Source organism: Fusarium redolens (assembly GCF_020744475.1).
Source record: "Fusarium redolens strain MPI-CAGE-AT-0023 chromosome Unknown BKA55scaffold_8, whole genome shotgun sequence".
Taxonomy (NCBI): Eukaryota; Fungi; Ascomycota; class Sordariomycetes; order Hypocreales; family Nectriaceae; genus Fusarium; species Fusarium redolens.
Window position 1 is genome coordinate 822,997 of NW_025763671.1, and position 27,461 is coordinate 850,457.

At 49.0% G+C, this 27,461-nt stretch overlaps 8 protein-coding genes across 8 annotated transcripts; 4 read left to right on the forward strand and 4 right to left on the reverse strand.

Moving 5' to 3' along the window:
- Nucleotides 1-26: 26 nt before the first annotated feature.
- On the reverse strand, nucleotides 27-1,918 carry BKA55DRAFT_738304 (uncharacterized protein). Its single transcript, XM_046201389.1, has 2 exons — nucleotides 686-1,918; nucleotides 27-633 (listed from the first exon to the last, which is right to left on the reverse strand). Exons 1-2 carry the CDS (start codon nucleotides 1,512-1,514, stop codon nucleotides 38-40), a joined length of 1,425 nt encoding a protein of 474 aa, XP_046049225.1. The 5' UTR covers nucleotides 1,515-1,918; the 3' UTR covers nucleotides 27-37.
- Nucleotides 1,919-2,482: 564 nt separating this feature from the next.
- Nucleotides 2,483-4,471, forward strand: BKA55DRAFT_594109 (phosphatase 2C-like domain-containing protein; the record flags this gene model as incomplete). The annotated part of the gene is made up of 1 exon (XM_046195628.1): nucleotides 2,483-4,471. One exon carries the CDS (start codon nucleotides 2,483-2,485, stop codon nucleotides 4,469-4,471), a length of 1,989 nt encoding a protein of 662 aa, XP_046049226.1.
- A 517-nt stretch (nucleotides 4,472-4,988) lies between these two features.
- BKA55DRAFT_511648 (heterokaryon incompatibility Het-C) lies at nucleotides 4,989-7,503 on the reverse strand (the record flags this gene model as incomplete). Its single annotated transcript, XM_046187729.1, has 5 exons — nucleotides 4,989-5,727; nucleotides 5,778-7,027; nucleotides 7,085-7,245; nucleotides 7,302-7,329; nucleotides 7,387-7,503. 5 exons carry the CDS (start codon nucleotides 7,501-7,503, stop codon nucleotides 4,989-4,991), a joined length of 2,295 nt encoding a protein of 764 aa, XP_046049227.1.
- A 2,012-nt stretch (nucleotides 7,504-9,515) lies between these two features.
- BKA55DRAFT_539480 (uncharacterized protein) lies at nucleotides 9,516-10,716 on the forward strand (the record flags this gene model as incomplete). The annotated part of the gene is made up of 2 exons (XM_046190138.1): nucleotides 9,516-10,273; nucleotides 10,323-10,716. The coding sequence occupies 2 exons, from the start codon at nucleotides 9,516-9,518 to the stop codon at nucleotides 10,714-10,716; spliced, it is 1,152 nt and encodes a 383-aa protein (XP_046049228.1).
- A 564-nt stretch (nucleotides 10,717-11,280) lies between these two features.
- Nucleotides 11,281-13,124, forward strand: BKA55DRAFT_512372 (uncharacterized protein; the record flags this gene model as incomplete). The annotated part of the gene is made up of 4 exons (XM_046187798.1): nucleotides 11,281-11,939; nucleotides 11,989-12,297; nucleotides 12,344-12,817; nucleotides 12,866-13,124. 4 exons carry the CDS (start codon nucleotides 11,281-11,283, stop codon nucleotides 13,122-13,124), a joined length of 1,701 nt encoding a protein of 566 aa, XP_046049229.1.
- Nucleotides 13,125-14,821: 1,697 nt separating this feature from the next.
- BKA55DRAFT_512362 (uncharacterized protein) lies at nucleotides 14,822-17,069 on the forward strand (the record flags this gene model as incomplete). The annotated part of the gene is made up of 4 exons (XM_046187796.1): nucleotides 14,822-14,899; nucleotides 14,994-15,449; nucleotides 15,505-16,564; nucleotides 16,615-17,069. 4 exons carry the CDS (start codon nucleotides 14,822-14,824, stop codon nucleotides 17,067-17,069), a joined length of 2,049 nt encoding a protein of 682 aa, XP_046049230.1.
- A 606-nt stretch (nucleotides 17,070-17,675) lies between these two features.
- On the reverse strand, nucleotides 17,676-19,231 carry BKA55DRAFT_568305 (uncharacterized protein). Its single transcript, XM_046192806.1, has one exon. The coding sequence runs from the start codon at nucleotides 18,871-18,873 to the stop codon at nucleotides 17,896-17,898; it is 978 nt and encodes a 325-aa protein (XP_046049231.1). The 5' UTR covers nucleotides 18,874-19,231; the 3' UTR covers nucleotides 17,676-17,895.
- A 2,559-nt stretch (nucleotides 19,232-21,790) lies between these two features.
- On the reverse strand, nucleotides 21,791-23,503 carry BKA55DRAFT_366590 (CDP-alcohol phosphatidyltransferase-domain-containing protein). The gene is made up of 3 exons (XM_046185875.1): nucleotides 22,882-23,503; nucleotides 22,448-22,824; nucleotides 21,791-22,397 (listed from the first exon to the last, which is right to left on the reverse strand). Exons 1-3 carry the CDS (start codon nucleotides 23,042-23,044, stop codon nucleotides 22,008-22,010), a joined length of 930 nt encoding a protein of 309 aa, XP_046049232.1. The 5' UTR covers nucleotides 23,045-23,503; the 3' UTR covers nucleotides 21,791-22,007.
- Nucleotides 23,504-27,461: the final 3,958 nt, after the last annotated feature.

Sequence of the window (27,461 nt, forward strand, 5' to 3'; positions counted from 1 at the left end):
CCAATTACACGCAACAAGCAAGTCTTGCTCTATCTTATCAACTTTCAGGAGTCCAATCCCATTCATCTGCCATGAACATGGCCTTTGCCATTTTGTCTACATAAAGTGCTCCTTCGTAACGTAACCTTTGATCGTTGGCAATCGCTCGTGTAAACTGAAACTTTTTGGGTGGGCTATCTTTGTCATCGACAGCGTGTTCCCTTAGAGCCAGCCACGAGATTTCAGTCGGTCTTTTTTTCCAGTCGGCATACGGTATCGCGATGACGCCAGCTGAGAGCATCGACCGCATATAACTCAGGATAGGTTCCAGTCGAACCCGTAACCCGCAGTTTGTGTGATGCTTGTCAATCTGATAACTCGGGCACTGCTGAAGCGTTGAAAGGAGCTCCTCAATCTCGATCATCGCAGTATCAGGAACCATGTTCAATGACGCTGGGCTGTAGTCAACGAGGAAGAGCAAATTCTTGTTCACCAGGAATTTGAGCATTTGACCAAGCTGGTAGGAGTCACATGCCGCACTCGAGTCATACCCGAGTTTACACTGCCTCTCTCGAGATGAGAACAGTGCGAGGAAATGTCGTTGGACAGAGGAGACGGTGTTGAGGATACATTCACGCCTGTGTCGGAGCTCCTCTGGACAAGAATTAGCATTGTAACTGCACCTCGAGCCTAGATTTTCACTTACCCTCTAAACCATCAGGCAGATTCCACCATGCAGCAGTCATATCGGTATTGGGATCATGAAACTCGCTCCAGAGACTTGATCCCCGCATGATGAGTTCTCGAGTTGATTGTTGCAGGCGCATGGGTTGTCCTAATAGCCACGCAACCAGAACCTTTTGACGCAAGACCTGTTCTGTTTCTGTAGGTCGCCCATCGTCACTGCGCAAAGGTTTGTTTGACGTCAACGGCCATTTAAACTTGAGGTCTGTGTTCAGAACCCGAGCAACAGCTGCCACGCAATCGAAGCGATCAGCAACGATTGCTAGAGTGGTTACGTATGACATGGTTCCACGAGAAGTCTTTGTTGGCCGCTGGTGTATGATATTGAGGATATCTTCCATGACATTTTCACGCCCAGCAGCTTTGGTTGCGTCGTCATCGTCAGTGATGGGAATCCAGGGTAAGTCCTGAATATCTGCCTCGTTGACTTTGATCTTTAGCTGGGCGAGCTTTTCATGTACATCTGAAATAAGCTTGGCTTCCCTAAACTGAGAGTTTGAGAGAAGGTTTGAAAAGTACTTTGAATGCTTCTTCAAAGCTGCCAAATTGACCCGATATGCCACCCGGACTTTTGATTTCAAAGCTGAGCGGTCAGGGGGTTGAGTACCAGCTTTTCTGCTGGCAGCAAGCTCAGCCTTGCGAGTTTTGTTGAGAGTACTGATGGAGGTCTCAAAGGTTACATCCAAGACAATGTCACCAGCGGGATCGATTTCTACCAGTGGAGGTAGATCTTTCTTAGAAGCCTCTGACCCGTCCGCCTCGGCGGATGTTGTAGTCCCAGTCTCGCCCATTTGCTAGGTGGTGGGTTTTTGCCGACATGGAGATGCCAATCAGCCTGTGTAGAGGCTTGAAGTATTGAAAGGCCGAATGCCGTATGTTGATAGCACTTAGATAAGAAAGTTAAGAAAAGGTCTTTAAAGAGTGCTATAAGTAAAAATGATAAGATCTCAGGCTCTGTTTGGGATGACGTTCAAAGGCAGAGTACGTACCCCGCCACTGTGACGTTAAAATCCGAACTCCGGGGAAACAGACAGCAGAATGATTTGGCTATTTTCCGTTGACATGCACACGAGAATTAATCCAGATCACAACCAGAAAGTTATTAATCAAAACTTAACAGCTCTATAGTTTGTATACCGCCAACTTTCTCATCATTTATAGCCTTGTAGGTGATATGTGGTCTGCTATAAGTGGTATGTCTGGGCTGCAAAGTTTCACGGAGACAGCCTTGGAGCTCCCTGAGTCGTTGGCTTTAGCGGTTGAACGAAGATTCCCGCCCCTGACTCCCGATGGGGTCCCCGCTAAATTCTCGTTGTGCCGCCTGAAGCCTGGTTTTGGTGGGACGTGATTGGCCAATCTTATCTAAGTGCGAGCCCAGCTTCGGAAAGCTCCACTTAGGAAGTCAATATCCAATATCGTCACTTTCCGACAAGCAACTGAACACCCGATCCTTCATCCTTCACTTATTTCCATGGCGATATTCCACTTCGAGACTGACGAGATCATCTGCTAAATCAACTTGGATTTTACGGTCTTCTAATACTCACACAGCAAAGTCGACGGCTTCGTTTGGGCCTTCTACCGATCAGGAACCAGCCAAATCCTATACAACCCGCTCCGTAACGCTATTAACTTTCCACAACTCGCCCGATGGCATTGCAGACTGTAGCCTGCACAGCGCTCCAGTTCTTCAAGGGACGCTGATGACCGAGGACTGGCAAAGCCAGCTATATACACCCTTCTTCATCAAGCATCGACAATGGCCCAGTTTACTCGCGCCATCGATTCAACAACAACCCCTGCGATTCAGCTCCTTAAGATCTCAGCCCGACCGTTAACAACTCCGAACCGCTTCGCACACACAGACCCGCTGCAGCGAACACGAAGAACCTCTAGGTATATTGATTATAGCCGGCTTGCAGCGTTCTATTCGACATGCGCGACATGGACCGGAAATTCGCGACAGGCTCGGCTTACACGTCCGAGATCGCAGCCCAGTTTGTCTTCACTGCTGGCAGCTGAAACATACAATACACGAGGATTTCATACCTACTTTGTGACGCATCTACCTTCGTCATCTGTCCATCCCGACTCTCGTCCTCGTGGGCCTGGTCATAAACTTCCTCGCGATGCTGCGACCCCTCACACCCCAAGCTCTGGCCCAGTCCCCGCTGTCGCCCCGCCTTATATCCCGTCAACCCGAGACTTGACTGTGGTGCGTATTCCCATGCGGAGGGCGAAACATCATCTTGGTGTCGCGACAGATCGAGGAAGTCGTCCCTACAATGAAGATCGAGAACAAGCTGGCACGATCAGCCTTCCGGCCTTCGCCAAGAGGGCACCCAGGAGCGTGCAACAAAAACCAGGGGAAGCTACAGCGGCGGATAGTGCTTGGGGAGACCCTCAAATCTTCTACTTTGGCGTTTTCGATGGTCATGGCGGAACCGAATGCGCAGATTTCGTCCGGGACGAGCTCCCGGGTTATATAGAAAAGGCCTCGGAAGAGTTCGGCCTGCAGAGCAGCTTGCGCAAGAGGAAACCAAGTCGTGAGGGTATTCACAACCATCACCATGATCATAAGCACAAACAAGTTCGTCCGTCACAGCCCGTTCAGTCGACCAAGAGCCCCTCGACAAAACGTGAGGCGCTCGACGCTGTGCCCATGAAGGGACCAGATGAGGTTAAAAGCGAAATGAATGTCCCCAGCGCAAACAATGGTGGCCTTTCCGATAAACCAGTACATGGGGAACGAATACAGAGCGCAACATCACCGGCTGCCCCAGTCTCAGACCTTGCAAAAGCGATTCGTATGGAGAAGAACTTGGTCAAGGAGTACAGAGAGACTATCGGTGGCTATTTCAGGCGCTTTCACCCTGAACACTTTGTTCTCTCACGAGATGACAACCCAGGAGAAGGCCACAAGATCACGATAGAATCAGTTCTCACATACGCCTTCCTGCGTGCTGATCTCGATTTTGTGTCTGCGCAAGCACGAAAGATAGACCCTAATGACACCAAAGGTGCCGATACTCCTGTTAATAACGATGAGGTCTTCGGCCACCCATCCACACCCTCTGGCCATGGTATAGGAGGCCCAGAGCGCTTTAAAGGGGGTTCGACGGCTTCTGTAGTGCTTATCTCTACACCAACACCTGCCCCTTTTTGGCACCCAGCGGCTCAGTCCACGCTACTATGCGCCCATGTTGGCGACAGTCGAATCCTTCTCTGCGACACCGCCACTGGTTTAGCACAGCCTCTAACATCTGATCACCATCCTAGTACCCCGACTGAAAGCCGCCGGTTGCGACGCTATGCGCCTGCTGGGTCAATGGTTTCTGGCGATAGTTTCGGCGAGGAGCGCATTGCAGGCCTAGCCAATAGTCGTGCATTCGGAGATATGGGAAGCAAGCGCATTGGGGTCTCAGCTGAGCCAGAGCTCACACGAGTTGAAATGGGCCCTGCCCAGTATTCATTCCTTGTGCTGATGACTGATGGCATCTCTGGCACTCTAAGCGACCAAGAGATCGTCGATGTCGTCAAGGAGGCCCGTACGCCCGAAGATGGAGCTCGAAATATCGTTAAATATGCTACCGAAGTTTCTTCCGACGGTGATAACGCAACATGTCAAGTCGTCCGTCTAGGTGGCTGGGAACGTCGATCCGAGGGCGGACTGGGCAGCTTGGGTACCAAGGAAATTCGCGATGCACGCATTGCAGAAGCTCAAGATCCAAGACGTGGAAAGAGGTAGTCGTGCTACGTCATCACGAGAAGACGTTTTTGTTTGAACACATAGTCGGGGAGTGGGAGTCTTTCAATGGTGGGATAGCGGGCCAGAATCTGAGATGGAGCATTCGGCTTTGTTTTTCAACTTGGGCATGTCAACTGCTTTTATTCTCATTTGTACTGCATGGGATTAGGAGTTCTCAGGATTAACTGATGGCGACATAGCGTGCGCCCAGGAAGCATCATCACTTGGGCTATATCACTTTAATACCCAGCCAGATGGTACGATATGCAGCGTTGTATTGAGGAGCATGTACGGTATTTCAAAATCTTGCTATGGAGGAAGTAGAGACCTCTTTAGTGCAACAAAAAGCCAGATGCCTCTTTTCCCCTGGGTATTGGATATCAAAACGGCCGTTACCAATTCATCTCAGCCTTTATCCTTGGCTAATCCTAAACGTTCCTTATCCAATCTCCCGATCCGGTGGTCGTATATATCATTCCTTTCTTACGTTTTTAATCCTGCGCTTAATCCAATCCTTCTAGTAACCGTGTCGTGAACCAGGATATTGACCCCATCCAGGAGGTTGCTGGCCGTAGCCCTGCTGACCGTACGGGGGATACTGAGGCGCACCATACCCTGGGCCGCCGTATTGCTGAGGAGGAGGAGCTCCATATTGTCCTGGGGGAGGACCGCCATATTGACCTGGAGGAGCTCCGTACTGGGGTTGAGGGGGACCCCCATAACCACCACCATATGGAGGTTGGGGTGGAGGAGCACCATATCCGCCTTGCTGAGAGTGCCCTGAGTTGGAAGCCGCGTAGTTGGGGTTCTGACCATAGTCAAACGAAGACTGGCTTGGTGGCGCAGGAGAGCTCGAGAGGTAGCCTGCAGCTGGATTACCATCTTTACCCTCCATCGAGTCAAGATCGCGAGTTTTGACTTGAGACCACAAGGATCCTGCAACCTTGCCATGTCCAGCATTAGCCATATCGCCAAATGTCCCATGGTTGCAACCACCACCGCCAATACTGCGGCTGTTGCCCTGGACTTGATTAAGAATGTGGTTCTTATGATTCTTGACAGAGTCGGAGGAGAGAAGGTGAGCAAGCTCGTGGCGGCGGGGGTGCTCGTCAGCCCACTTCTTGACAGTCTTGAACATGTCACGTTGGATCTCGATATGATCATCGCGAGCAGCGGGGTGGTGGAACGCACGGAGGACGTCGTTAACGACCTCGTCAACAGAGACGCCGGTGTTTTCCCAAGCATAGAGGACGCGACTAGAATTGTTAGCTATGATAGTTGGTACGGGAGAGTGGGGTTGGCTTACGGGACTGTGTACTGGAGAATGGTAGCGGCAATACGACCAGCACATGAATTGAGGATGTTGGTGAAATGATCCTTGGACAACATGGAGTGAGTGGGATCAGAGCACTGGGGATTGTCCCAAGGCTCATATTGAGACTTAGCACTGGCCGTAATGACACCGGAAGAACCGTCCTTGAGAACCTTTGAGACCTGGTTGATGATAGGTCGGATGAAAGGAGCAAGAAGGCCCAAGATAAAGGCAGTAAGGGTCTCGCTGATCTTCTCAAGAAGCTTCTCAAGGCCAGGGACCTTGGAAATACCGCGGCTGATGGCCTTGACAATCTTGTCGCGGAACTCGAGAATAGGATAGATCTTGCGTGCTGTCTCAACAGGATCGAAGTCGGGGCTCATGCCGGGAACTTGATTGGCATTGTCACGAGAGAGGTCACCGCGGGTCTGCTGGTAGCTCATGTTGCGCTGTTCTTGGGCTTCAGAGCTGGCCTTGAGGTCTCGAGCCTGAGCGGCGAATCCGTCACCGACACCAGGAAGCTTTGAAACCAAGCCGATGAAATCAGAGGGACTGGACTTGATCCCGAGGAAACCTCCAAGTAGGGATCGTTCACCCCCGCCACCACCAGATCGGTTGGAAGCGCCCTCGGCGTTCTTAAGTGCAACATCGACCTCATCAACCTCAGACTGCGTGAAGTGATCCGAGGCTTCTCCAATGACGGAATGCAAGAAGTCGACAGCGCCAAAGGTACCAGTCACAAGGGGATAGACGCGCTTTCCATGGAGGTGGATCTCGGTATGCGCACCGCAATGGGGGAACACAGAGTGGTAGCCAAGCTCTCGAAGAGCAAGCTCGCAGTAGTTGCTGTGGGCGCTGAAGTCTTCCATGGTGTGCAGCGCCTGACCAAGACATCTCAAAGCCTCACAGAGGTCGTCTTCGTTTCCTTTCTTGGAACCACTAGTGTAAAGACGACCATAGTGGATGCATCTGGCGAAGCTGTATCGCAGATACGCGGCGCTGGTTGCCCAGTTTCCATTCTCGTTTGCGATATAGTTTTTCATGCCCGTCCGAGAGTCGATTTCGGTTTCTATTTTCTCGACGGGGCCTCGCAAACGTTTATCAAAAGTGCGTGCATCAAGTCCATCTCCGTAGCCAAGGGGGTTGTCGATGTGTTCTTCTGGACGATAAACACCGAGACGGTCCGCAGTAACCTCGAATTCGCCGGTAGCATAGCCGTGAGCCATAAAAGAGAGAACCCAAACCTGTCGGTCAAGTAAGCATCACAGAATCATCGGTGGCGCAAAGTAGTCGGCTCATACAAGAATGCGAATAGTTTCGGCATTGACACCGTTCAAACTGCCGATATCAACGGCCTGAGAATAGTCGCGTAACCAATTTCCAAAGTAGGTACGTTTGATCAGCATAGAAGTCCATTTCTTTCCGTGGAGGAAGGCGATCGTCTCGAGCATATCCTCAATGTCTGAAAATGATGTGAGCAACCCGATGTAACGGAATCGATATGGAGGGGTAATTTACCTCCATGGCGCCAGTTGTGACCTTCGACCTATGTGCGTGTCAATAGGAGGGAACAAATTAGCTGTGGAGGAGGTCTAGCACTAACCTGAGCAATTGAAGGGATGTTTCCAGCACCGAAAGCTTCAGCTTTGCCAGGAAGCAGGATGAGGCATACTGCGATCAGCAGTAACCACGAACCCCGCGGCATGGAAAATGACGGCATGGCAACTTAGTGATGCAGCCCTATGGCGGGGTTATCGAGCAAGGGGCGTAATGCGAGTAGAGTCTAAAAGGTCTAGAGGATAGGTAATAAAGAAAGGACAAAAGTAGGATCGCAGCAAAAGGCCAAGAAGAGGTTTAAAAACTTGATATGCCAAGAGAGGAAGAGAGTGAGGGTGACATGCAGATTAGGTGGTCGACCTAGAGCAGGTCACACTGATGACGGGATTTGTTGTGGCTGGGCTTGGGTTCGTTGCTAGGAGGGAGGGAGTAAGAAGTGGCTCCAGCTTTCAGCTCCCGAAGGCGATTCCTGATTAGCATTGGACGTGGCGCTTGCTGGACCGATGGGATTTCCGCTTCAGGCACATGCTAAGTAAAAGCCTAGGCTAAGATTGGGTAGCAAACGGTTGGGCGAGAGAGCTCTCAAGGACTCGCTCGATCTTGACTCTGTATTCGAGTTGATTGCGAAGCTCAACCCACTACTTGTGGCTCGGCAATTGAAGATGAGGCTCAGCCAGACAATACGTAAACATACCTTGGCGTTTCTCTCTCAACGGCTTGTTGATGATAAAAATACGATAGAATCTATTCTAGAGATAAGACGCGAATGTCGATCTTGCGAGAGCGAAGTCCGAGCTACGCTGATGTGATGTTTATTGCTGACTCAAAGGTTGTTGGGTGGTGGTAAGAGGGCTCACTTACACCCATCTTCAACAACATTTCCTTGCAGAATTAAGCAAATCAATGAGGCTAAGTAAGTTATGTTTCAAGAGTTCAGTGTTGTCTTGAATCATACCATCAGTTTCAGACTTACTTTTAGATGGCCGTCCAATCATTTAGAAATAAAAGACTCCTCGGCTGGCATCGTGAGCTCTGTATTTGTGTAAATCGATTGATGATATTATACGCCATCGACTTTGCGCAGATGTCACACTTTTCTTTTCAAGTACTGTAACATGATCTTCTCCTATATTGAGAGGCTCGCTCATATTCTCAAGGTCGCACGGTATACTGTGGAAGAACCTGTAGTTAGATAAGCTTGAGGTTTTGTTTGGTGGAGCTCAACTAGTAAAGGAGATCCGGCTTCTTCGGAAAATAATCCTTGGCAGCACAATGCTGTAATCGGAGCATACGGATCACTGAGATTCCGATGTTGTCTGAAAACAACCATTTATTGTACCCGCTGAGGAGATGAATTGGAACCCATAAGCCCATTGATCGACTGATCGATAGACTTTTCGGCCCCGAATTACTCAGATAGGAAAGATAATATAAGCGAACGGTAAATACTGTACATCATCTGAGTGCCTGAATGCTGACATTTAGATACGAATATTACGATTACGATGTATTTTGTTTAAAGTATTAAACTACCTCAGAGTACACGATAGTACCCGAGTCTTGCATGTGATGTTGCAATGTCCATGACAAAATGCCAGACTGTTGTTACTGTGCAAATCTCGATCTACTTTCAGCATTGAGAGGCTCAGCTAGGCGTCAATCGCATAAAATTAGGGCCCGTATTATCATCACCAACACTTCATCATTTTCCTCAACCTCAGCCGCCCAAAGACCAATTGTCCACCGCTAATTTCAATACAAACACTGTCTTATTCGTCGTTTCGGCAAATACTCTGATATCAGGCCTTGTATCCCGAAGTTGTGGCATGTTTTATTGTGATTGTAGCGCCACTCTTCTACTGACACGGATGGGGATCCTCATTAAAAAATATATCCCCTGCATGGACCCCTGTGCGGCGACTTTCACTTGCCGCTCACGCCGCCCTTTCATTCATTCCCTTGACTGTTTGATATTAAACCTTTTTTAACTTAATCTCTAACCCTCCTCTCAAGGTTTCAATCTCTATTTGTCTATCCTCCACTCTCCTTCAGTTTCCCTCCTTTTTTCACCCTCCTTGGTTGTCGACAAGGAGCACCTCTGCTTGTGCGCTGCTTCAATCGTCTTGGCTCCAAATCCTATCTCGACCCGTACGTTCCGACCGCTGCTTCAACAAAATGCCTGGACGTACTCTACCGACTTTTACTCGCGCTGAGGTCGAAGCGCACAACTCTGGTGACTCCTGCTATGTCACCATCGGCAACAAGGTCTACGATATTACCGATTTTGTTGAGGATCATCCTGGCGGTCCTGAATATATTCTCGAATACGCCGGTCGCGATATCGAAGAGATCCTCAAAGATTCTGATTCTCATACACACTCTGACTCTGCCTACGAGATTCTCGATGAGAACCTTGTCGGATTTCTCGTTTCTGAGAAGGCTGTGAATGGACACGCCAATGGGAAGGCCAACGGCACCGGAAACGCAAAGCTACCCAATGGTGAAGCCAACGGAGAAGCCAATGGCGCCGTTCACCCCCGAACCGGAATGTCTTGCGCGGAGGACTTGAGCAAGGATACAGACTATAACATGGACTACAAGAAGAACAAGTTCCTTGACCTAAACCGGCCCCTCTTCCCTCAGATCTGGTTCGGTGGTTTCTCCAAAGAATTCTATCTTGATCAGGTCCATCGCCCTCGCCACTACAAGGGAGGCCAGTCTGCGCCTCTCTTTGGCAACTTCCTTGAGCCTCTCTCCAAGACCGCCTGGTGGGTTGTTCCTATGGTCTGGCTGCCGTGCGTCGCATACGGTACTTGGGTTGCTTCTCAAGGCTTTGACAACCAGCTCTTCACTGTGGGCTACTGGCTATTTGGCGTGTTCTTCTGGACCATCATTGAATATGTCCTGCATCGCTTCCTGTTCCACCTTGACTAGTATGTTTCCCAATTATTGAGTCCTGAGCTTACCCGCTAACTTTTATAGCTACCTGCCTGACAACCGTGTTGGAATCACGCTTCACTTCATTCTTCACGGCATCCATCATTATCTCCCTATGGACAAGTATCGTCTTGTTATGCCTCCTACGCTCTTCGCTGCTTTGGCTGCTCCTTTCTGGAAGTTTGCACACGCTGTCCTCTTCCACAACTGGTATGCTGCTACTGCAGCCTACTGTGGCGGCATCTTCGGATATGTCTGCTACGATCTCACACATTACTTCCTTCACCACCAAGACCTTCCTCTGTGGTACAAGGAACTCAAGAAGTACCACCTTGCTCACCACTTCCTTGACTATGAGCTCGGTTTCGGTGTGACGAGCAAGTTCTGGGACAGTGTGTTCGGTACTGAGCTGATCTACAACACCAAAAAGACGAAATGAGTCTATTATAATAATGTACGAAATCTGCCTGGCGCAAAGAGAATAAATTTAAGCCAGGACAGAGTATGTATCTGTCTTGCTGTCATAGTAGTTGGCGCACACTGGGTGGTACGGAGCAGTCATGATTTTATGGATGGTAACGAACATGGTAGTCACTGACATTAATGGCGGTGAATCATTCTCATAAATAGTTTTAATGGTTGGGACTGGTTTGCCCAATGGGACAGTCTATTCTTGGACAGAGTCACTTTATAATAATAAACCTTTTGATCGATATGTTCCGCCTTTTTGCTTCACTGTATCTAGCGATGTTGCCGACGTGGTGGCTGCGATACTCGCCACGTGTCTCGTCACGTGCAAGTCAGACGCTTTGAACTTCCCGTCCAGCCAAAAGCTAGACCCATCAGGACTTTTCAAGGCAACCTCCCCCCAACAAACTTCCCACCCTACGACAGCAATTATCAAATCGCCCGGCAGAACAAGCTCACGAACAAACATACTCCTGGTGCTAAATAACTTACGACCTTGAAATCGGGGTTCCACCTCAAGACTTACACAGGCATCATGGCTACGTTGGACGTGGAAGCACTCCTGGACGCCACCGCTAAGGACACCTCCGAGCAGAAGACTAAGAGCCCTGTAGAGGATAGAACGCGAGACGAACCCGAACGGAGAGATAGAGAGCGTGATCGTGGTCGTGACAGAGACGGAAGTCGACATCGCGACCGCGATCATGGCCGACGCCGAGATCGCAGGGACAGCCCCAACCGAAGCCGTAGGGGTACACCCGATGTAGGAACACCCCGAAGCGATGCTGGAAGCCATAAAAGTAGGAGGAGAAGCCGCAGCCGTGATAGCGACCGCCGTCACTCACGCCGAAACAGAGATGGTGACTACTACAGAGGTGGACGACGTTCACGTTCACGATCTCGCTCGCCTTACCGCCATTACCGCCCCCGTGACGACCGGGATCAACGTGACCGCAGAGAGCGTGACCGAAGAAATCGCGATTATGGACGCGGTCGCGACGACGAACGTCGCGAAACCAAGCGTGAAGAAGGCAACCCGCAACTTACCGAGGACGAAAGAGATCGTCGCACTGTCTTTGTGCAGCAACTTGCCGCTCGCCTACGCACTCGCGAGCTGAAGGAATTCTTCGAGAAGGTTGGACCTGTCAATGAGGCTCAAATTGTCAAGGATCGCATCAGCCAAAGATCCAAGGGGTAAGCTAAGCTAAACCTATTCTAGAGTCCAATCACTAACAATATGCAGAGTTGGTTACGTCGAGTTCAAAAACGAGGAATCCGTTACTCAGGCTCTTCAACTTACTGGGCAGAAGCTTTTAGGTATTCCTGTCATCGTACAAGTCACAGAAGCCGAGAAAAACCGGCAAGCCCGAAACCCTGAAGCTTCGGGACCTCACCCCAATTCTATCCCTTTCCACCGCCTTTATGTCGGCAACATCCATTTCAACGTCACCGAGCAAGACTTGCAGGCTGTTTTTGAGCCATTCGGTGAGCTTGAATTCGTTCAACTTCAAAAAGATGAGAACGGCCGTAGCCGCGGCTATGGCTTTGTCCAGTAAGTTCCTTTATTCATCTTATGTACTATTCACTGACGTTATCAGGTTCCGTGATGCTGGCCAGGCACGAGAGGCACTGGAGAAGATGAACGGCTTTGACCTAGCCGGACGTCCTATTCGTGTCGGACTCGGAAACGATAAGTTTACCCCTGAGAGTACTGCCAACATGTTGCAGAGATTTTCCGGACAGAATCAAAACCAGAACTTCCAAGGTTCAGCTTTCTCTGGTTCCGGCGGACGAGGCCCTCAGTCCTCAACCTTCGACCGAGCTGGCGGTCGAGATAATGAGAAGACTGGAGGTGCTAGTGCTCTTGATGACACCGATGTCGCTGGTGTAAACTTTAACAACTATAGTCGCGATGCATTGATGAGGAAACTCGCCCGAACTGATGATAGCACCACCAACGGCAATGACGAGCGACAGGTGCTTAAACCCAAGACGGAGACGAAACCATTGCCTGTTAATGTCAACATGGCTAGCCGCTGTGTTGTGTTGCACAACATGTTTGATCCTGAAGAGTACGTGTCTCTGCCATTTCATATTGGCCAAATGCTGACAATTCACAGAGAGGAGGGCACCGATTGGATCAAAGAGCTCGAGGACGATGTTCGTCAAGAGGCCGAGAGCAAGTATGGACATGTGGTTCACATCTCGGCTGACCCCAACTCCAAGGGTGACATCTATCTCAAATTTGACAAAGTCCAGGGCGGCGAGAATGCCATCAAGGGCCTCAACGGCCGATACTTCGGCGGACGAATGATCGACGCGTCACCTGTTGTAGATGCCGTCTACAGCAGTTTGTTCTCACGTACCCGGGCAATCTAAGCTAATTTTTGGCTTGTCAACAACGCTCATTAGGACTCTCGCAGGTTAGCAGAGTCCGTATCAACTGGCTAAGGAGCATCACTAAGAATTCCTGGTGATCAACAGACTTGAAGTCTCCGCTTTTTCCGGAATTCCCCCGTTGTCTTCTATATACGATCCTCGGCACGACTCCAACCAAAAATTACGACTCTTATCTCACACATCAAGGTTTTCAAGTTTCGAAACATCACATATCTTTTTAACCATGTCACGGTCTCGCAGGTTTCCGCCCCATATCCCGACCTACCATATCTGGACTCGATGCGCGCGCGCTCTTATCCGGATCAATGATCGAAATCCAGGTTCAGCACTCGTTTAGTCGCAAGGACCTTTGCTGATGTCTGTACCCTAGGAAGCCTTCCCCTCTCAATCGAGACGGGGCAGCAACTCGGCTTTTTTGCACCATTATTATCTGAATAGTTTGTTACAATATAGAATGTCTTGAGAGTAATGATTGCTTATCCTTATCGTGACCATGTACAGTGATATATAAAAGGTAAGGGAGACATAAGCCTGGTCTGCTTTACTGATAATGTTCAGTGTCCCTTACCAATGCATCTCCTGCTTCACGACGGACGGGCGCGCCCTGCATGCGATATCTACGAAGGATGTCAATACATAGAGCAGAGTTCCTAATGAGCAGAGAGGAATCCTCTCGGGTCTAGTGTAAGTCAGATGGTGTTATCCAGGTATTGTTTAGTGTCGAAAACAGCGAATATTATTCTTTGGCCTGGCTCCTGATCTACTTCAATCATAAAACTCATTTACCTTGCACGCGCTCCGTGATGTCAGTCAGAACTGCATTGCTAGAACATATCAGCCTGTTTCAATTTCATTCTGTCTCATCCTTTCACCTATTGTTTCGCCGAGTGTTCGTCTCCATCTTTGTTCCCGAGTCTTAGTTTGGCTGATGGTCTATCCCGTCTCTTTGGCCCTTATTTAAGGCACGATAGCAAGTGCTATTGTTTCGGAGGAATTCTCTTGAAACATGCTTTATTGCCCAGCCCCAGCAAGCTTTTAATTTTCGGCCCCTTGTTGAATCAGGCCGGACCCGGTGTCCTGAGCTGCAGGAGTTGCTGGTCACTGGCAGTGCCAGTGCCAGGCAACCGAGCAGCCAGTCGCCTCGAAAGGGAACTATTTAGGAGAATATGTTTCAGGGTTTCCATGGTTCTCTCTCTAATCTATATCTAATCCAGCAACTTCTCGATTCGCCCATGATCGCAAAATATCAGATCTCTGGTGATATCTACGTGAGGGCAAGCTGATATCTTTCATCTGTTACCCTCGAGTCCTCTTCCAGTCTTGTTTTCTCGCTTGGCAAACAGAAACGCATTCATCCAGGAGTGTGCCAAACACAGGACGAATATTAAGCAAAAAGGTTTTGGCTCGGGCTTGTTTTTTCAGCCTTTCCTCCTACACTTTCAGCCTCCTCAGTAAATTGCACTCCTCATTCGCCCTCCACATATTCCTATTGTTCCCTTACCGAGCATTGTGCTTTTCCTCTTCCCCCATATCCGAGCAAGTTTGCTCTGTCGATGATGACATACGAGTATAACACGTCCTCTTCCACTGACAGTCACTTCGCGCCAAGTCAACCCTCGTCAAAGTGGTCTTCCAGCATTGAGAGTCGTGATACCAAACCTTCCAACACGAACACCATGTTGAGTATCAACTTCTCGACGCCTCTCGCGGGAGCTGCTCGATCCGAGAGGATCAAGCAGATGACCAACAATCACGTAAGTTAACAAATTTCTTCATCCTTTTGCTTGCTTTTCCATCCGCCTCAAGTCGCAGCGCATCTCCGGGTCAACAACTGACATCACCTCACAGCCCGCCTTTGAAAAGGCTCGCATGTCTCAAGAGATCCTTGTGAAGATCCAGACATCTCTTCGCCGCATGCCTGGTGTTTCTTCCAAGGAATCTAACGAGATTATCACAAAGCTGCAGGAAGTCGGGCAGATCATCAGCTCAGAGACGAGCCAGCTTGTCGATGCGCTCATGAACCTGACCCTTGATCAAGAGGATACGGACAAGGCCATCGCGCGCATGAGTATCGAGGCCAACCTTGCCAAGGCAGAGGCTGATGACCAAAGTCACAACCTGGGCAACCTTCGCGCCGAGCTGGCGGATGAGAAGGGCAAACGCCAAGAAGCGGAGGCCGAAGTCGTCAAACTCATGGATGATCTTCAGAAGCTCACGGATGAGTTCAAGTCTGCCAAGGAGAAGGCCCGTGAGGGTAGTTCTGGAGGTACCAAGTCGAGCGCCGATCACGATGATTTGGTCAAGGTAAGCAGTTTGTGCTATGTCATGTCACTCTAACAAAACTGACGAAGGCATTTAGCAACTTGAAACCTCCATCAAGCACCTCGAGGATCAGGTCAATTCTCGCCGATCCATCTGGGCTATGAACAACCCCAGTCCTGACTCTGTGGCACGCGCTCTTGAGACCATCGCTGAGGCATGCCCTGATCAAAACGCTGTTCAGAAGTCTATCATGTCTCTGCGTCCTGATGGCACGGACTCTCCTAACAAGGCTGCTGGTATCAATGGCGGCGCTCTCCAGTCTCAGCGTCCCCCTTCTGCCTTGCAGAACAGTCGTCCCCCTAATCTGCCAACGCGCTTTGGCTCTCATATTGTGCCTGCCCCTTCTCGTCCAGACTCTGCTGCTCCAAGTGAGCGCCGGTTCAATCAGTGGGCTCCTCCTACTCCTGCTCAGAGCCAACCTCGCTACGCAGTCCCCCCTCAAAACGGCGTTGGGCCCCAGTCTATGTTCGGTCGAAATGCCCCTCGTCGTGGTTTCAGCAACGGCACTTATCGTCCTAACGCACCTGAATTTTACCCTCAATCCTATGGGCATCCTGATAAGGGTCCCTCTGCCCAGAGCAATGGTGGGTTCAGCCAACAGCGCCGGGAGTTTTACCCTCCTACCCCTTCTCACAACCGCAACAAGTACAGTCGCTTCCGCGACCCTGCCCCAGCTCCTGAATTCAGTGCTCCTCCTGGTGCGCTGACTACTCGTCCCCCTTTCCCCGGTCCTCCTATCCACATCACTGAAATGACCATTGGGGCTTGGCACGACCAGCTGACGGAACTTTACACGACTGTCCGCCTCTTCGTCGACGTTTACGCTGACAAGCCGACCTTTGTCAACCCTATGGATCTTTCTAGCACTCGTCTCTGGCCTGTTCTCTTGGCTACCTACCACCCCCTCTCCGAGGCAGAGGCAGTCTCCTACCTTGACTTTCACCTCAAGGACAGAAGTTCCAAGTCTTGCCTCGTCACTCGCGTCATCATTGACTACATTGTCAACCGTGTCTGGGTTCCTCGGGCTTGGATGGGTGCTGAGACCGATGCTACCTACGGCCTCGTTGAGGTTGAGAAGGATCTTGAGAGAACTCAAGGTAAGACACTCGCCCCAATAATCAAAGTGCTCTACTAACAAACATTGCAGGCCAGACCGCTGTCCGTCGACAGCACATCCTTGATCGACAAGCGACTATCGTGGACTCTATCCTCAAGCTGGACAGCTTCGAGGAGTTCAGCAAGGTCCGTTGCCAGGAGATCTCAGACGTCATCCTTCACATGGTCGAACCACTCCTAAACCCTACCGCCGACCCTGAGACTACCTACAAGGAGCTTGAGAAGGTGTCTGCTGCCGCATGGGCTCTGTCGAGCCGCATTCTCAGCAGTCGGCTGACATTTGACTTCCGCTTCCCTGAGATCGGAAGCCGATTCTCGCACCAGTCCATGTTCCCCATCTGGCCCGACTCTGATCCGCATGACCTTCAGGCTGAACATTGGCGAATTGCTCTTGTCACCACACCTGTTGTGACCTGCCGCAATGACACCGGTGCAAACATCTCTGCTCACTCAGTTTGTATGGCTGATGTTGTATGCATGCGATAAATGCATCACCATTGACCTCATTGTTGTTGATCTGTACGATTAACGTGAGGGTAAAGGACCTCCGGGTCTATAGAATCGTCGAGGTTCTTACGAGTACGGTGACTACTACCACTGTACCATAGTGTCACACTACTGTTGACAACGATTACGCATAGCAACGATGGTGTGACTATCTGGAGGAGAAGAGACATTCCTCCTATCAGCACGGCTTAGAGACGGTCGTTCATACAAGGCAGGCGATCATGGGCGTTTAGTACTTGATTTCAGGGAGATTTGCTTACTTTTTACATCCGCATTTTTCTGCATGCACAACGGCATTGGGTTTACTTCATGGCAGGATATAGGCATCCTCATATCGCAACTCATAACCCCTTCTGGAGATAACCGAGATCTATACCCCAAAGATGGTGTTGTTTCTTTGCATTTCATTTTCCGTCGTGGGGAAAACAGGTACAAGGGGGTTTCTGGTGGTTGAAGATGCAGTCAATCGTCGGGGGCAAAAGCAAGTACTACTGGGTTTACGATCAGTCATGGGAATTGTTGCGGCCTCAAAAGAAGAAATGAGGCAAATGCATTCGAAAGATGTAGATGCGATTGATTATAGGGGTAATAATTGATTTTGATGCATTAAACTAGCGAACTAATTGTGACCTGGTGTTCTCGTGAGAGTCATCCCAGTCCTGTTGGCCTGTGATAGTCATCTTATCTATAGGAAGCCCTAAACTCCGGGTATCAATAAAGAGCAGAATACCACCATAATAATAATAATACAATAGAAGAAAGCAATTTCGACCCCGAGAACCAGGAGCCATTGCAAAGTGAATGCCTAGTAACGACGGCCCTGGGGAGAGCCACGAGTAGACTTGCGATCCAGGCGTCGCACAACAGCACCAAGAACAACCTTGAGAATTCCATCTGCGGTCAAAGCCTTACTGTTTTCCGAAGTAGTGGAATTCCAAGTTGCTGTATCAACCATATCGCGAATACCCTGGTCAGCGAGATCATCGTCGAGCTCACGGAGAGCCTTGGTAGCACCAAGCTCGTTGCCAACCTGGAAGAACTGGATACCAACCTGATGAGGAGGTGCCTCGATCTGGTCAAGCTTCTTGGCGTGGTGAACAATGATACTCTCTGGGTCGTCCGTGGGACATCCGTCCGTGATTACGATGATGTTGACCGGCTTGGTCGAGTCAACGTTGGCCGCACGGCGGGAAAGGTGGGCGACGTAGGGCTTGAGAATGCTGTGAAGACGAGAACCTGTTGGCGTTGCTCCGCAGGGACGGACGGACTCGAAGAGATGTTGGACTTGATTGGCATCACGGATCTGGAAATATCCACCGGGGGCTTGTACTCCGGTTCCGACGGCTGATGATCGATGGTTCAGGAAGTAGACGTCAATACCGTCGGGGTCGTGAGATGTACAGATCGGGGCAATAGTGCTCAGAGCCTCTCGAACCTCTCTCCATGATCGACCAGCCATGGATCCAGAGTCGTCAATGACGAAGATGGTATCGAAAGTAGAGAGGAAAGCATATTTATCTTCGGCACTGGTAATACTTGAGATACTGGGCGCTGGTGAAGCTCCCCGTCGAGGAACATTGAGAAGAGGAACCGTCTTTTGTGTGGGCTCATAAGCAGGAGGAGCCTCCTCGGGAACATCGAGGAAGGGGTTGTTCTTGGGGGTTGTGTTTGAGTTGCCCATGTCGAAATGTGTGTGATTCTCGGTAGGCGACTTCTTGGTTGAGAATTTATCCTTGATGCGGCTGAACATTTTTGGTGATGAAGGAGAAGCTGCGTGTGGCATGTCGCGGAAGGTGATTTTTATAAGTGTTTAGGTTGAAGGTTTGAGCTGAGGCTGTGAGTCACGTTCTTTGTCGCGAGAAGCTTGTTCACAAAGTTCAATGATGTGAATGGCTTCAACAAACTTCTTGTTCGATGGTGATGCTGCCTGTTCGTGTGGATTGAGAGTATCGATAGGAGCTTCGGGACCGACACAACAACTCTTTATATTAAGAGGTTCATCTTAACATTCCTTTGCTAGTACAAGGCAGAATACAAGTGTCGCCTCTTATGGCAAATTGTGACTATCTCAATGTTTCTATGGTGTTTGTTCATTTCATTGCCCCTTGCTCCGCCTTCACGGGCGGTTCCTCCAGTGTAACAGAATCGATTGAATGGTTCGCCTTCTGGCGACCTCTGGGCGGCCACCAGCACATTAGGCATTCTCATGTGCCCCTGTACAGCCCCCTGGGCACAGCCTCCACCCCCGCTGTATGCACGACACAGAGTCCACTTATAAGTTGACACATGGCCAATCGCAGAGCTTAATTCAATCGGCTTAGCTCCATCCATTAAGGTCGTTCCATTCTGCTGGATCTGCCTAGCCCTGGAGATCTGCCGATGACAGGTTGGACCCTTGCAGAAGCTCTTAGTTAGCACATGATGATCAATTCTAAATTATAAGGCATAATGTAGTGATAGTGAGATTCTGAGGCATTCTTGACCTCAGTCTTGAGTAAGTACAAACTACCATGGCATTGAAAATTTCAACTCGATGTAGTTCTTCCTTACTTGAATATGGACTCTCAGATGTGGTGACCTTGTGTTGGTGCATTAACAGAGCCTGGCTTGTTGTACCTGTGTGACTTACAGTTTCCCCGATCTAATCTTCAAGAGGCTTCTGACATACAGTCAAGACCAATCAAAATACGTTTAGATTGTCCTTCTTGCGGGGGTAACCCTGAAATTGAATATCTGTATGAACCATGCCGCACATGGATGCCTCGTCCTCAACTGAGCCTCGCCGGTTCAACCTCAGATGACAATATCGGTAAATTTGGTAAGGCATTGCAAATACAAGTGTATCTTTTGTAAATAATCACCTGTTTTATGTTTTCAAGTATATTTGTCTGTGCTAGCAATATGACTGTAGGCAGCAATTGACCTATTGCGGATATTTCAATGTTTTGCGCACATGCGAAGACAACACATAAGATGACAGCAATTGTCCTTGTGGGCCAACACCTGTCTTTTTAGATAACTGCAACATCTCTTCTGTTTTTCTATTACTTATCAAGTCAACTTCAATGTACAAATCTTGATGTATACCTTTACGGATACTTAAATGTTGATTGTGGTAGTGCGATTATCTGCACTAGGCTGTCTGCGCTATCTTCCTATCCCCATCCATCAAGACTCATGCTTATCTTCCACTACTATGACCTCCGAGGGTAAATGTCGCTTGAGTTTTGATATGCCACTGAGTTTGAAGGCGAGGACCCTTGTTGACCGCCTTGCATGTTGAAAAACTGAGTCCAGAGGACTGAACAAGTTCAATACTCATTTTTGGCCTCGTCAACCTATGAAGGTGATGGGAATAGATTCTACAAACTCACAAAGCTTCATCTGAGCGACCAAGGTGAAGATTAGACTGTGTGTACGGCAGATCCCTTTTTACATGAGTGCACTTCAATAATCAAGACACGGATTCCCCGTGTTTACACAATACTGAATGGTGATACTAAACCGTTTCAACCCAGTGATTCATGTAGCAACTTGGTAAGAGATTATATTTGCAACGCACATCCCAGCCTTTCAGCTTTCTGGGTCCGATGTCGTGACCCTATGCATCTCGGTGGCAGCCAGACATGGGATATTAAGTGTGTCGAATCCCCTGAACAACGAACATATGAGGTGTGGTGACCCCTGTGGAGCAGTCAGAACATGCACTCGTCAGTTACATTGGTGCTGACATTGGCCATTATCAAGCATGAGCCGGTCTACGAAGATCTCCTGGAGTCCCCAGAACAGTCTGGAATGAAATCGTGAAGAACTTGTCGGCAAACTCTAACCTTCAACCTCCACAGATGAAACTGGACAATATACCAAGCTACAGCATTCAGAAAGGGGATTCAGCAAGCAAGCCCCAGCCTTAATGATATCGCGCAAGCTCTAATCTTCTAGTCTGATAGGAAGCCACGATAGTATCAAGTACTGTCCAGGAAGACTGGCTGAAGTCCCCAACCCGATGGTAGAAACGTGAAAGCCCCAAGAGGGAATGTTGGCTACGAACTTCAAATGACTTGTCACCTAACGGATCAACCAATGTTGAAGCGATGATGGGAATTGAGTATCACAAAGTGGTAAGAAATGCAATGTTAGCCCATTCCCTTCAGAGCTTAGGTTCTCATGCATAAAGTTAGACTTAAGTTATCAAGATTAGGTTAATTGAAGAATGGACGGTCATACCCCTGGTTAATCCTAGTGATTTCTCGTATAAGTAAGTACCCCTTGACCCTCGGGACTACATGATCACTATTCTCATGCTTGTTACATACCCAAAAGAAAAGAAAACAACCAATGCATTAATTATTTCCTTGAATTATTATGTTGTAAATCTTATTCAGTTCCAGCGAGTGTATCAACATCGTCTACTATTAACAAAGTATAGGCCAAGAGTAAAACAAAAGGAAGAGGCCACTAAGAATAAAAAGAAAAGTGTATAACGAGGTCTAAACGTCCACCCGCTAGATTCCATGAAAAAAGGCTTCAAAAGATTCCCACGATTATCTCCTCCAGCAGCTAATGATCTTCCTCCAACTGCTTTCGAGGACGCCGCTCCTTCCCATACTTTTACCCAGTAAGTCTCCTCCCCTCCGGAGTCAGAGTCTTTTAAAACCGCACCTCATACGCCGCGTCATGCAGTAAGGGGGAAACCCGTAGTATTCCCCTCCAATAATCCCTACTTGATTGCTCCCTGACAAGACAGAGCATGTTGAAACAGACTGAAGACACAACTTGAAACAGGCCGTCTCCTCAGTCACAAAAAAATGGTAGTTGGTAGAATCTGCTAGATTTCTTATGGTTAAGAAAATGATCGTCCTATCTATTCGAGTTATTCGAATTTCAAGGAGACCAATAGAAAAGAGCTTGTCAAATTTAAGCTTCCTTGGGCTTGGGGCGGGGGAGACCCAGCTCCCGGCGACTCTTGAGATCGATCTCAGCGAGGCCCAAGCTGGCATTGTAAAGCTGAACGCAGTTGATGAACTGCTTGAGGAACATAAAAGGGAAGCTAACGCCGGCAATTATCCAAGGCACTGTAGAATCCATCTTGTTCGCACGGGCAAGTTCGAGAGCCGCAGGGCTGAAGGGATCGGGGAAGATCTGGGCGAGGATCGAAGTGTTGACTTGAGCACCGGCCTGAAGCTCGGCACCGACAGTCTGGATAGGCTTGATGAGGTAGGGCGAGACGAGAGGAGACGAGAAGCAGAGGAGGTAGAGAGCGATGAAGAAGAGCTCGTTGAGAGCGCAAAGGGCGAAGAGGACATTCTAGGCGCAATTAGTAATTGACACAGGTACCAGTAATTGAAGACACATACCTTGTTGGTGTAGTAGAGGCGCAGTAGCCAGTTCTTGCTCTCGTCAATGCTCTTGTGGCTGGCGTTGGTGCCTGAGATAACAAGCGTAGCATACATGTGCATGTAGTGGCTGGCAAGGTCAAGAGCAATCAAGCCCTGGAAAACAATGGCCCATCGAGGGAAGGCGGAGGAGAGGAAGACGATAAGACAGGCTGTAGTACAGCGATCGGTGACCATATCAAGAACAGCGCCGAAGCGAGTAGACTGTTCGTAGATACGCGCGGCATAGCCATCGAGGGCATCGAGAAGACATGAGACGCTGTAGAGGAACGAGCAAGTGCGAGGATGGAGGGGCATGTAGTAGAGTGACGCGATAGCAAGGACGATGCGCGCGTAGCCTAAGCAATCGTTAGTGAGCCTGACTTGATTTTTATAATGATTTCTGCTTATCATACCAATAATGTTGGGGATGAAAAGGAAGATGTTCTCGCGAGGGGCATCGTCCGAAGCATCCGCGACGCCGTTGGCAGACCCGTTACCGTTGGATCTAACTTCAGGCTCGGAATCAGAGGAAGTGCTTTGGGCCTTTGCGGCCTGTCGTCGAGTTCGTGGGCTCATGGTATCAATGGGGTTTGTATTATTGTATGTGGAAGATGAAGCTTCAAGTTGTCGTGATTATCAAGGTAGTGTGGCTTATCATGCAGCGGCGGAGTTTGGACCGAGATAACGGACAGAATCTGCGAAAGGGGCAGGGATTACTTGGCGCTGTTGAAGCTATCGAAGTGGCCAAGTGTGATTTTATAGAGTTGTCGCGCTTCGCGGAAGGTTTACAAAAGAGACTCGTTGAAGATGTCAGAAGGAGCGGATGTGAAGGAAGAAAAATATAATCAAAGAGGAAGCTCCAAAAACTCGAGTCAAGTGGAGGAAATCACTGTGTGATGACGAGCGGCGGAAGGCAGATAGGTAAGCTTAGGTTAGAGGCTCCCTTTCCATGAGATGCTCCCGCCAAGCGAACAACAGGGGGTGGGTTTTCGGTAGACTCGGACATGTTTAGAGCTTGGCTGCGTGTAAATTCAGTGGCTCGGTGTGTTGATTTGCCCGCTACCCACAGTCAAAGAGCTCCAAATTTACACCAGTCACAAATTGATCCCCTGAAATTGATATCCGCCCATGGCAAATTGTCAGCTTAGAAAGAGGGCACCGACTCCACTTTCAAGGTCTATTTCTTGGATATTTGCCAATGAACAACTCATCATCTCACTACTAAGACGTATGATTTGCTCATGAAAGTCTCAAGATCCAAGGTTGTTAGTCGCATTGGTTGTGAAGTCAGCTTCGGCTTGCAGAGACAACATATGTTTTTGCCATACATGTCATGACTTCTCTCGCCAAGTCATCATTTCCAGATCGTTATATCCGGCCAATATAAGTAGGTAGTCGAAACGTCGCACTGGTAATAACCCAGAACAAATAGAGTACGCGGTGATCACTCAAACATGAACTAAATGCATTAGCGGCAAAATGTTTAGACCACGGACCCTATGATTGCCGCGGTTGAGTTGTCTGCTGTTTGGATAAAATTGAGGATAAAGAAGCTCCAAGCCCCCAACACAAGGGTAAAGAACACATTATTAATATCTAACTATGGGTTGTATGCTTCAGTGCTCTTCCTTTAACCCATTATGATGCTTTGCAATGACAAGTTAGTTCTTGATGACCGTGAAACCCCGCTTGGGGCTATCATGACAGCTTGAGCCACAGTAATGGCCATTGACATCAGCATACATGCGCAACGAGAGGATTAAGCTATTAACAATTCATTTGGTCGCGGACATTATCGCACCGGCCCCGCAGCCTTATCAATGAGTGCGAGTCAAGTCCGCACTATCATTTCAGGTCCATACATCTTCACATGGCACTACAGGTTGATAGGTAAAACAGTGGCCTTAAAACCGCAGTCGACGACCTTGCGCTTCATAGAAACAGTCAAATGCGACGCAGACTTGAGACTGCAACCCTACCGGTGAAACTGTTGATTCAGCCGGATCGACAGCCTCGCTTCAACAGAGTTCGAATGCGACTATCGTTGTCAGTGGCTGAGCAGTCATCATATATGAGCGACTGATCCCGAGTATCCCTAGGACCCTGACCATGGTCACAATTCACACCAATATACACAATGACACCTCAATAAGGAGTTTTGCCGTCTCGGTTCGAATCACCGACTCGCTTCCAAAGCAAACACTTTTATGATATCTCATATCCAAGGTCTCTAACTTCAGGCCTCACGGTGACTCGGTTGGGAACGACCCCCACTTCCCGTCCATATTTCTCGATAGCTTGTCCAGAACTGTGGGTTGCGCGCCAAGCAGTATTGAATGGATTAACTCGGTGAGCCATGCAATCAGTCTGATTGTGGCGGTCAACTAAAGTCATTAGTTTGCGGGACTTTCAATTTCATGTTGGCTAAGACGGTAGTCGGCAACTGAAGTGTTCCCGAGGTTGTCAATTGTCGCTTCTCAGTTCTCACTGGTATGAGAAATAACGAATATCAATCGGTTGGTGGTTTTACGAGCTGCAGACACGCAGAGGTCTGAAAAGTCTAAATAGACTCAAGGGGAACTAGCGACAGGCGTAGCTTAGCAGGAAGCGGTAATTATGTCAAAGAGCAATTCCCAGAACGGTCCTCCGTCTGTTGCATAAGGTTTTCCCGACTTTGATAGATATTCGGGAGTCCCGGAGAGTGGAGGGACTTACGGCATAGCCGAGACACCAGACAGTACCGTACAGTAGCGCGGCACGCAGATGGGACCCTTGTTTTGCTTGAGGAGCTTGTTGAGTGCTTGCTTGCGATGAGGTGTGCTGTAAGGTTAAGTTTGCCAGGGTTCAACTGTCTTGTCCCCTGGAGTTTTGGTTGTCACTCGCGGGCCGGAGGCTAGGAAAGGCAAGTCTGGGGACGGCGGATCCAGACCCTGGTGACGATCTTGGGACGGTCATGATGAAGAGCCCGAGCTTGAGTGTCGATAATCTGGGGGGGGCAATTTGTCGTTGCTAGCCAAGCTGCCAAGATGGAAAGGGAGAGGTTAACTTAGACGGAGCTCTTAGCTTGGAGTAAGCCTCCATCCTCTAGAGAGTCAAGAGTCGTTGGTGGTAAAACGGCGGTGCCTTGCAGCAGTGAAAACCAAAACCCCATGTCAAGTCAAGCCGCTACTGTAACTAGCTCATCTCACTGCCGGTGGCTCCGTTCTGTCGTTGCGTCTCATTACAAGTGACAGATACTTTACAGCGAGTCTCGGTGCGTACCGCAATCTTATCCACCCTCAAGCTATTGTCAGGGTTTGTATTTGTGCCAGTCGGATTCGATCCAGGTAGTCAGTTGAGATACGTCAGGTACCACGTCCAAGGACATGGGCTCTCGGCATCGCCCCGTTTTCCCGTCTTGTTGTTTCGATAAACCATCTTAGCTTTATGAGCTAGTAACAACATGTACCAGGCAGGCAGGCAACGCGCATCTGGAGACGGTCAGGTTGATGCAAAGTCATGTACCTGGGTTCTGTGGATCTCGACGTTGTACTCAGTGAGTTAGGTTAGTTGTCATGTCGCCCTTAATCCCTCGCTGGCTCCGGCTTGAGGGACCGCTGAAACGGGTGTTTGCGGCAATAGTTTAGGTGTTGTGTAACCAAACTAGAATACTTGGAGTTTTCAGAAACTCGGAGATGTGATCGTATCCTAACCGCCTCATACCTGCAAGATGACCCCTTGTTGAGCTTGGTAATAGTTTGTGTTGATATGTTACCTGTAGTCGGTATCATAAAAAATCACAAACCATTTGATAGCCGCTTCAATGGTTAAAAGCATCAATCCACCATCACAAAGCCTCCCGCCTCTTGGGTTGTCTTGAACAGATCATTAAGCCAGGATTGGTTATGATCATCTTGCCCTACTTCTCTAGTTTCTGATCCCTGATCGGCGAAGTGCAGTGTAGGCCAAGCCCTATCCGGATAGCCAATATTGGGTCTGGTCTCGATGGCAGGTGTATGCTTGTTCAATTCCTCTAAAAATCAGATGATTTTTGGGTTTTCTTTTCTTTGTTCATCCACCAAGCTTGTCTCGACTTGGCTTCTCAACTTGCCCGCCCTGGTGCCCCCCACGATACACGTCACTGACGATATGGATCTAGGTATGGGGGCATGGGTCCTAGGGTTAGGAAGAATTTGTTTCCATCGGTGATATGATCAGGATGAGGAGAGTATGTATCCTTCAGTTGAGAATTGTTTCACTGGGCAATGGCAAATGGAGGACTTGTAGACAAGGTGTAGTCATGTAGTTATACATATCGGATTACTTCCGACCAATTCCCCAAAGGATTTGTTTGCTTGCCATTTCAATTGGCTGGTTCTTCCTTACAAGAATCTTCCACTACAAAGATGGATGGGTGGCTGCCCTTTTCCGCTCCGGCTAAAAGAACTGCCAGGATAAGTTGAGTTTCAAGCTTTGGATCGTCCATATCAGTACCATTTTCTCTCAATTGCTGTCAACATCCTTGCCCTTGTTCCTGTCTGAGTAGTGCCTCTAGTGCGTACATGTTGCATTCGCCGCCTGTTACAGCAAAAAGGAGACACTCTTGCTAATCCCTGCTTGACGCCTGTACCTTCAACCTCTGAATACCTACTTTCTGCCTGTGTTTGAGCGTCGGGTCTTAAATGCGTTAGCTTGTTACGAATCTCGAGGTTCAAGTGCCCTTTCGCTTCACGTTGCAGCTAAGCTAAGGTACCCTAGCACTAGCAACTAGGTGGTAAGTGACCCTCTAGCCTTGTCTCTCGCCTCACGTTCAGTGCCTTTAGTTGGTTGGGTCCATACCTAGGTCACTTTTCTTTAAGTCGAGCTGTGGATCGTCACTTTTCACTTTTCACCTTTCACCTACAGTCTCTTATTAACTAACCCCATCCCATCCCGTGTCATTCTGCGAAAGGTTTTTACTTCAAACCTCCTCCTTCTCCTTAACTCACTCTCTTTCCTCCCTCTGCTCTCCTCA

Bases quoted from the DNA above. Each gene is read 5' to 3' on its own strand.
- BKA55DRAFT_568305 (XM_046192806.1), bottom strand. From the start codon at position 18,873: ATGCCACACGCAGCTTCTCCTTCATCACCAAAAATGTTCAGCCGCATC.
- BKA55DRAFT_366590 (XM_046185875.1), bottom strand. From the start codon at position 23,044: ATGAGCCCACGAACTCGACGACAGGCCGCAAAGGCCCAAAGCACTTCC. The intron at 22,825-22,881 runs GTATGATAAGCA...ACGATTGCTTAG, and splicing joins TTTCATCCCCAACATTATTG to GCTACGCGCGCATCGTCCTT. The intron at 22,398-22,447 runs GTATGTGTCTTC...AATTGCGCCTAG, and splicing joins GCCTCTACTACACCAACAAG to AATGTCCTCTTCGCCCTTTG.
- BKA55DRAFT_738304 (XM_046201389.1), bottom strand. From the start codon at position 1,514: ATGGGCGAGACTGGGACTACAACATCCGCCGAGGCGGACGGGTCAGAG. The intron at 634-685 runs GTAAGTGAAAAT...ATTCTTGTCCAG, and splicing joins TCTGCCTGATGGTTTAGAGG to AGGAGCTCCGACACAGGCGT.